Source organism: Podarcis filfolensis (genome assembly GCF_964270895.1).
Source record: "Podarcis filfolensis genome assembly, chromosome: 8".
NCBI classification, from domain to species: domain Eukaryota; kingdom Metazoa; phylum Chordata; class Lepidosauria; order Squamata; family Lacertidae; genus Podarcis; species Podarcis filfolensis.
In genome coordinates, this window is record NC_139611.1 from 28420537 (window position 1) to 28430133 (window position 9597).

General features: G+C 48.2%; 1 protein-coding gene across 1 annotated transcript; it reads left to right on the forward strand.

The window, feature by feature from the left end:
• The first annotated feature begins 588 nt into the window (after positions 1 to 588).
• On the forward strand, positions 589 to 7467 carry LRRC47 (leucine rich repeat containing 47). Its single transcript, XM_083628713.1, has 7 exons — positions 589 to 1348; positions 1952 to 2407; positions 2989 to 3105; positions 3673 to 3788; positions 4759 to 4861; positions 5716 to 5805; positions 6281 to 7467. Exons 1-7 carry the CDS (start codon positions 647 to 649, stop codon positions 6515 to 6517), a joined length of 1821 nt encoding a protein of 606 aa, XP_083484839.1. The 5' UTR covers positions 589 to 646; the 3' UTR covers positions 6518 to 7467.
• Positions 7468 to 9597: the final 2130 nt, after the last annotated feature.

Sequence of the window (9597 nt, forward strand, 5' to 3'; positions counted from 1 at the left end):
AATTAGACCCTGCATGCATCAGGGAGGCACTTCAATAACAAACAGGGTTGATTTAAATTGATTGTTATGGCAATTGCAAATCAGCTCCTGGGTTAATACCAATCAAACAAAAGGAAAAGCGGGAAGCCTGTGATTGCCAGCTACCCTTTTAGGCGCACCGTTTCCGTTTAATTGACAGCCATAGAGTTTTTAGTATAGGGCGGTTTACATCCGGTGAGGGGCAACCTATGCAGACAACCATAAAGATAGCATCGAAGTTGGATATTGGGCTAGAGCGGCCTCTTCATTTGATTACCGTGCAAATGAGAAACGGAAGCGGCAACTGGATGTCGCATATCTACATGCTTTTCATGTAATATTTTTACTTCTAAATTCTACATTTGAAAATGTAACGCGCTGGGACCTGCTGAAGGGCAGGAAATAAATTTAAAATTACCATCAAATTTTTTTTAAGGATATCACCCATATGCGCCACACCCACGTCCGCCCGCTTTTCTGCGCCCACTTCATAAGACTATACAGTATAGGACATCTCGCCATTTCCCATTTTTTCCGCTATTGACGGCACAGGAAACGGAAGCGCGTCTTGGACCGGAAGTGCTGTTGGCGCCGGAAGCGGAAGCGGCTGTGCCCAGCCGAGAGAAAAATGGCGGCGGCGGCGGTAGCAGCGGCGGGAGGGGAAGACGAGGACTGGCCGGAGGTGACAGAGTCCGGCCGGCGGGAGCTGAGCCTGGAGTCGGGCGCCGCCCTGGAGCGGCGTGTGCAGGCCGCCGGGGGCCGCTTCCCGCGGGCTCTGGGCTCCCTGGGGGCGGCGCTGCGGTCGCTGGAGGTGCGCGGGGGCGGCTGCGCGGCGCTGCGTGAGCCGGGGCCGGTCCTGGGGCTCCTGACGGGTCTGCAGACGCTGGCGCTTCCCGGCTGCGCGCTGGGCCCGTCGGGGCTGACCCAGGCCGGGCGCCTCTTGCCGGCCACGCTGCGCACCCTCGACCTCTCCGGCAACGGCCTGGAGGAGCTGCCGGCGGAGCTCGGCGGGACCGGGGAGCCCCAGGTGGTGGTGGCGGCAGCAGCCAAGAAGGGCTCCCCTGCCGCCCTGCCTGAGCTACGCCTCCTCAACCTCCGCCGCAACCGCCTTCGCGAAATGGGGCCCGGCCTGGCTCGCTCCGCTCCGGCCCTCCAGGAGCTGCTCCTGGGCGGGAACCGCCTGCGCTCCCTACCCGGGGGGCTGCTTCCCACGGACGACGGAGGTGACTCCCGCCGCGCCGCCCCTTTAGCCCTACTGGGCACCCTGGAGGCGGCGGGCAACGAGCTGGAGGAGCTGAGCCCCAACATCTCCCGCCTGGCCTGCCTCAAGGTAAAAGCCCTTCCCAGTTTCTGCTTTTGTGATGAGATCATTAAACTATAGGAATAATGATGGAAAGCAAATAAAGCAAAAGCAACTCTTAATATGCAGTAATAATGCAAGACATAATTCAGCATGCATGAAGAATGGTGGCTGTTCAAGACATCAATGTTTCCTGAGATGTCGATGATGAAAATTGACCATCCCAGAGCACTGCTTGTTTTGCTGCTGCCATTCACACATAAAAATCTAGAAGTTGTCAGGAATGGGTGTGGAGCCCTATTATGAATGTATGAATAGCGCTGAGGTTTGTGCAATATACGGAATAGCAAATGACCAGAGCAAGGAATGGGGTCACTGGCAGACAATCTATTTTGCACGCAAAAAGTCTCAGGTCTGAAACCAGAGAGCTGCTGCCAGTCAGTGTAGACAGTGCTGAGCTCGATGGACCAATGGTCTGATTTGGTATGGCAGCTTCTGTACTCACATTGGCTTGAGAGTTTTTATTGATACACAAAATGTTTTTCATTGTTGTCCGTCAGTAGACAGAACTTGAGATAACTCTTCCAGTGTCTGAATTAGGAGACAACCACTTAATATACATTTTTCCCCTAGACTTTGGATGTTTCCAACAACAAATTATCGGAAATCCCTGTGGAGTTGGCTGACTGCCCTAAGCTGAAGGAAGTCAATTTAAAAGGAAATGCCCTCAAAGACAAACGGCTTGAGAAGATGGTAAATGGTTGCCAAACAAAATCTATCCTGGAATATTTGCGTGTCGGGGGTCGAGGGGGCGGCAAAGGAAAAGGCAAGCAGGATGGTGCTGAGAAGGAGGAGATGAGGAAGAAAAAGAGAGATAAAAACAAGAAAAAAGGCAGTGATGCAGAGGATGAGGTGGAAGAAACCCAGAAGCTGCTGGTGAAAGTTCTTCACATCTCTGAGAATCCAGCTCCATTGATTGTGAAAGCCAGCCCTGGTGTCAAAGACGTCCGCCCCTATATTGTGTGCTGTGTAGTGAAAGGCATGAACTTCAAGCCCGGCAATGCTTTGAAGAGGTTTCTTTCGGTTCAGGTAAGGTTCGAAAGACGATACCACTTGGTTCTGGGCAGCAATAGTTGTAGATTACGTTTCCCCAAGTAAAGATAAACCTCCCCCTCGAATTGGAATGGGGGGCAGCCCTACTTTGTTTGAGCACGGTGGAAGGGAAAGCAAAAGGGGCATCTCCAAGCCCAGGCATGTGGGTGGTAACTTTGCCTCCCACTAGCACAGGACAGTTAAGGATGTATGGCTCCCCTGATCAGGAGGAAGTAGATCCTCGGGGTCCTTGCCTGCCCTCAGTGTGGTAGAGGAGAAAGGGCCAGATTGTTACACTCTGTGGAATGCCCTTCCATCAGATGTCAAGGAGTTGAGTAACTATATAACCTTTAGAAGACACCTGAAGGCAGCCCTGTCTTGGGAAGCTTTTTAATGTGTAATGTTCTATTTGCTTTTATATATGTTGGAAGCTGTCTAGAGTGGCTGGGGCAACCCAGTCAGATGGGCAGAGTACAGATGATAAAATTGTTGTTGTTGTTAGCACACTGGTTAAAATTAAGCCTATTGTTGTGACTCTTCAGCACAGCCTTATTTTAATGACACATCTTACGCTTCAGACCAAACTCCACGAGGACATCTGCGAAAAGCGAACAGCAGCCACCATTGCCACACATGACCTGCAGCTTGTGAAAGGTCCTCTTCTCTACGACGTTCGGCCGCCAGATGAATTGAAGGTAGGCTGACAACACCAAGATTAGAAAGCCGTTCAGAATGATACCCCACAAGGGACAGCAGCAGGCAACTGGTGCTCTGGTGCTGTTGTGCATGATGGTTATCTGAAAGACAAACCTGCCCAGTCTCTGAGATCTTCAGGGGAGATGTTCTCTCAGTCTGCCACCCTCACAAGCAGGCTTATTGGGGCATGGGAGAGTGGCTTCTTAGTGACTGCTCCCAGGGTTTGGAACTCTCATCCAAGAGTAGCTAAACTGGCTCCCTCCTTGGCATCCTCCCACCAGCTGGTGAAGACTTTCTTATTCCAACCGTTTGGGAACTGAGTGTATTTTTTAACGAAAGAACTTTTAAATAGTGCTGTGCTCTTTTTACTATCTGTATTTTAATAGATTTGCTTTTATACTGTTGTAATTCTTTTAGCATTTAATTACTATGTTTTTAATCTGTGTTTTTGTATTATCTGTAAGGTGCCTTGAGTCCCAGTCTGGGGAAAAGGTGGGATATAAATCATTAATAATAATAACAGCAACTGACTCCAAGACACTTCTGGCCTTGCATTCATGTTGCAGATCATCCCCTTGGGCCGGAAGGAAATAAAGGCCAAGGACCTCCTCCGTCAGCTGCAGTCGGAGGCCGAGGAGCAGCGGAAGCAGAAGAGGAGGCAGAATATATCCGGACTGCACAAGTGAGTCTGCACCTTAAAGCAGAGCACAGCCCTTGAAATCTTGCACAGAGGGCAGGCAAGAGCCAGGAAGGGTCCATGGGGAAGGGAAGCAGAAAGCGTCCTCAGAACATTCAGGATAGTTTGGAGTGGGAGCAGGAGGTCTGTGTCTTTGGAACACCCTCCCCCAAGAAGGCTCCCCGAAAAGTCCTTTCTTTTCATTCTTTATTTTATTTAAATCACTGATGCCCCATGCTATAGTTGAAATCTCATCTGTTCCAGCATCCTGTTCTCACAGCATCCAGCCAAATTCCTTTGAGAAGCCAGTAAGCGGCACTCTGATTTTGCATTTCTTACTACAGAAAGTATTGATCTGATGTGTAGAGATCTTTCCTATTCTAATTAATTCAAGAGTGTTCTGGAAGCTTCTCTGTGTGAAAGAAACAAGCAGAAGGTTCATGATGTTTGGCTTATACCTCCAGAGAAGCTGAGTACAGCTGGCTTAAACTGGTTCTGTTTTCTCTTTCTGTCTCTTTTCCTGGTGTGGTGTTCTGTACATAGTATGCTATAGTGTTACTAGGCTGCAACTAGATTTCTTATGGACAGTGCCAGTCCTGAATGTTTTGGATTTGTGACCGTTATGCTCATTTGCCTTCAGTAGCAGTAAAGCTCTACTGGATGAAATATTAATTGCCTCTGGTCTATTTTTTAATCCTGCAATGTGTTTAAGTTTTTCCTTTGCTAACTATACGTCAAGAGTTCTGCTTTGGATCGATATTGAATAGAATTCAATGACCCTCTCCCCACTTGCGATTCCCAGCAACTGATCTTCAGAGGTTTCTTGTATGTGTCTTCACAGAGCTGTGATTTTTTTTTTAAAAAAAGAATATATTGAATCAGAAGCAATTCTTATTTTTAAACCTCACATGTGTATTTGCACTTCCTCTCCCCATCCCCTAAGTAGCTTCCATTTTCTTATTCCACCCTTGATCAGGTACCTGCAGTTACTGGATGGGAAAGAGAATTACCCCTGCCTGGTTGACAACGAAGGTGCTGTGATTTCTTTCCCGCCAATCACAAACAGCGAGAAGACAAAGGTACAGATGCTGTGACTTGATTGCGGCCCAGGCTGTACATTTTCAAGGAAAAAATCTGTTCTGTGATCTACATAAATTGGGGAGGTGGGATGGGTTTGCTTCCCCCCTCTTCATACTTCCCAGTTGAGGTTTTGGGTGAAGTGCTTGTTGTGCCACAGAGGGAAGGAGCAGGGGCTGTTGCAAGAGGAAAAGTGGTGGTCAGGCGCTCCCACCTACTGCTTCTCCACTGCCAGTCGCATCCCTGGAATTTCAAATGCAGATCTGCTTCCAGACACTGTTCCAGCCTAAAAAGAATTAGGTACCCATGTTACAGTGGTATATGCTTTTATGAACCTAAGAAGACACCTACAGAATCAGGCCAGTGGTTTATCTAGTCCAGCAGCATCCTTTTCTCACATTGGCCAGCTGGATGCCTCTGGGAAGCCCACAAGCAGGACTTAAGTGCTGCAATTCCCAGCACCTGGTATTCAGAGGGATCCTGCCTCTTGACAGTGGAAGGAGAGCTTAGTCAGTGTGGCTGGTAGCCAGTGACAACTTTACCCTCCATAAAATGGCCTTTTCTGTAATTTGGGGATTAACACAGGCTTAACTCTGCAAAAGTTGTTTTTTCACAAAGTATTCCCCCCTCCCAAGCTGAATTTCAAGAAGGTTCTCAATCTACAGCATGTCTTTCAAAAAATCACTTTTACCTACATTTGCCAGGGAGGGGTGTTAGTAACCACCAAAAGAGAGAGAATTGGCGCATGTAATTATTTTGACTGTGTGTCTATGAATGTTACTGACCTAAAATGATACTCCATAATGCTGTTCTTCATAGCTCAGTTCCATCTGGCATTTCCCTTCTTCTTTTTAAGCTTGGGAAAATCACCTCTGATGTGCTTCTGGAAGTGACAAGTGCCACAAGCCTGCAGACGTGCAAGGATGTGATGGACACCCTCATTCTAGTAAGGAGTCACTGCTTCTGCCCTCTCCTCCTCATTTTGCATCCACACTTCTCACTTTCAGGGTCCTGATTTATCTATTGGAGGCACTTATGGGATTCGCAGTTCAAAAGCAAAGCCCAGTGTACAAAATAAAATCACCTCTTTGTGGTCCTCTTCAGCCACTGTCCATCAGGTCTGTGGCCTTTACATGTTCAGCTCTTGCACCCAGGACCTGAACCTAGTTGTCCATCATGCAGGACACACACACACCCTTCCTTGTGTTTTGAAGTCTGCCTTCTCATATCCCTCCACTTTCCATTTTAGCATCTTCTGCCTGCCTTTACCCTAAAATGCTGCATTCTGGGTTCATAGCAGCGTCATGTTGTCTCCTGGGCCTCCAGTCCCATAATAACTGAAGGGAAACCTCAGCTGGGGAAAACATTCCCATATCTCTTGAGTAACTCTTTATGTTGCAATCTTCATTCCTTCACCACAGAAAATGGCGGAGCTGAACAGATCCACTTCAGAGAATACAGGCGAAGACCTGGATTCAGATCACGAATCAAACGACACTGCTGGGCATGAGAATTCAAGGCTTGAAGGCATTTCCAAGACCCTCCCTCTCGTTTTGGAACAGGTTCGGGTTGTGGACAAGGACGGGAACTTAAAAGTCCTTTATCCATCAAAAACTGATCTCAGTATGGTCGCGTCCCTCATGACAGTGATTCATTAAGCGCCTTTGGTTTCCTTTCCTTGTTGTGGGGCATTCTAGACAGCATTTGTGAACAGCCTCCCCTTGCAGGATTTTATCATTTCTTTAACTCGTCAGCCAGAAATCCAATGCTGTGCTTTGGAGAGAGCTTGGTTGACAGCTAAAAGCAGGGTTTTTGTGGTCGAGAGAGAGACTCGAAGACCTTCTACCCAAGCCAGGGATCCACACGGATCTCTTGAATAAAGGTGCGGGATCATATTTATTTTAATGAGACACACTAATATCCACGTGGCATAATGGTACTCTATAATCTCTGCATAATTGGGCATTGGGGCCAGCTAGGAAGCTTGGTGGGTGAGAGACACACACCCCCTCACCTGCCGCCACCACTGTTAATCAGGTGTTGTGCTTTCTAGTAATACAAATGTGGCCTGCTATTGCTTCAGACTCTGAAGCCTGCTTTGTAACCTTGACCAGGGTGGTGTGGTTGCTGCTGCTGCTGCTCTCAAGTCCTCTTCTCCCCATGACACTCAGGTGTTTTGCAGAGTATGTGAGAGGTTGCACTGACACCCATACAGTTTTTCTCAGTTTATGCCATGCTGGCTTTTCTTCACATCTTGCCAGCAGAGCAGCATGAAGCCATACAAACAGGCGTGCAGACTTGTGTGTCTTGGGGAGCAGCTACCCCACCCTTCCTCCCTCGTGCCACGTAGAAAACTCGGTTTTTGAAACTGACGCTTCTTTCAAAATCAATGGTTTGCCATTGGGAAGAGCCACGAGCTGCTCTCCACAGGGGCAACAAAAAGTCAGTAATGACACTGGACCATGTACACTACCACTCTGTTCGTGCCTAAAAGGCCTGTATCGTGGTCCAAGTTTTTAGCCCTCGTTGATTGCATGGACGAACTGGGAAATGTAACAGCCAGTGATGCGGGGGGGGGGGGGGAGTACAAATAAAGGAGAAAATGACAGGTGTGCGAACTTCCATTCATTATTTCAGTTTATGCTGAACTTTTCCTCCAAAGGGCCTGATCAGATATCTTTTCGTGTCACACCGTAACAGTTTTCACAGTAATATTGCATACCCACTCTGCGGCGCTAGTTCTGCTTATGCTGCCCTTCCTAGCGTGTTTATCATGGATTTGTAATCCAGCTGAGTTGTGCACCTTTTCATTGGGGGCGGGGGATGCCATCCTCTTAATTCAGATTCATAATAAGAGTGGGGATAGAGGCAGCAGTGGCTGATAATATCTGACCCAGCCCCCTTAAACTTTCCTTCTGGGCTGGCTGCCTTAGTAGAATCATAGAATTGTAGAGTTGGAAGGGACCCCAAAGGTCATCTGGTCCAGCCCCCTGCAATGCAGGCATCTCAGCTAAAGAATCTGTGTCAGGTGGCCATCCAACCTCTGCTTAAAAACCTCCAAGGAAGGAGAGTCCACAACCTCAGGAGAGTAACCTGAGCTCTGCCGGAAGGAGTGCCTGTCCGTGCTACTTAAAGTAATGGGGCCATGAATCATTCTCACTCTTGAGGGCCACATTCTTATTCAAGCAGCCTTCTAGGGGCCACATTGCCAGCGGTGGTCAGGGCCACAGTCAAAAGTGGGTGGGGCAACAGGCATGACTTTGCACAGTAAGCTTGTTCCTACACTCCTCTCTATCCTCCAGACAAGTAAGAAGCTTTGAGCCAGTGCGGCGTGGTGGTTAGAATATCAGACAACGGCCTGGAAGACCGGGGTTAAAATCCCCACTCGGACGTGAAGCTCGCTAGGTGATCTTGGGCCAGCCACTTCCTCTCAGCCCTACCTACCTCACAGGGTGGTTGTGAGGAGAGAATGGGGAGAACTATGTAAGCCTCCTTGAGCTCCCTGGAGAAAAAGGTGAGGTGCAAATGTAATTAATCATCATCACCAGTATTTAAGGGCTTTTCAGCAAGGCAAAAACGCTCACACAAGGTGCAAAGCAGAGCCTGTATAGGTGCGTCTCTAGGGGGAGACCCAAGAGCCAGAGAAAAAACTGTGGCATTCCACATTGGACCCTGTGTCAAGCTTTCTTACGCTGGGTTGAGATGAACTCTGCTCCAAATTAAGCTGAAGGACTGTGCTGTAATCAGAATTTGGTTTAGCAATGGAGGGTGCTCCCATATTTTCAAGACTGATGGGAAACCCTTAACTACCATCAACCCCAGCGGGGTTCAGTGAAGTTCAACAAAGTTTTGTGGATGGGCATAGGCTCCCCATCACTCTCTTAAGGCGTTCGGCTATTCTTAAGGTCGTGATTTCTGCATAGCTGGTAGTTTGAGGGAGGACATCAGAATGGCAATTTGATCCATTTAAAAATAAAACCAGGATTTGTGTTGGGGTGGGAGAATGAGAGGTCCATTAAACTAGAGCATTTAACGCATTCCCAGCAAATGTTTATGTAAGTGAGATTTCCAGAGGACCTTCAAAAGATTTTTCACGGGACCCTTGGGGGTCAGGGGGGGAGAGGAAAGAAATTAGCTTAATATTAACAGAGAGCAGTTTCCAGCCTCTCCTGAAGCCGGCCCACCCTGGTGCATGTATATACGGGATCTTGTGTGGTCTCTCTTCCCTCCACCACCGCCCCCTGCCTCTTGAAATCCTATGGTCAATAACATTCAAGAGTCAAAGGTTCAGGATCTCTAAATAAGGGCAGGCTTAATAGGATTGTTTTGGAGTTTTTCCTTAAGAATATTAGAGATCCCTGAATCAACAACTAGGGGTGCAAGGGACCCCAATGGGCATCAAGTCCTACTCCCTGCCATGCAGGAATCATAGCTAAAGAATCCCTGACAAATGGCCATCCACGCTCAGCTTAGGAACCTCCAATGAAGAAGAGTTCACCACCTGCCAAAGTCATCCGTTCCACCTTAGAGCACTTTTTACTGGCAGAAAGTTCTCCCTAAGATTTCGTGGGAATCTCTTGTCGTTTCAACCCATTGGTTTGGGCCATCCCCTCTGGAGCAGCAGGAAACAAGCTACCATGGGGCAGCCGTTCAGATATTTGAAGATGGTTTTCACATCACCTCTCAGTCTTTTCTTTTCCAGGCTAAACATACCCAACTCCCTCAAGCATTCCTTATA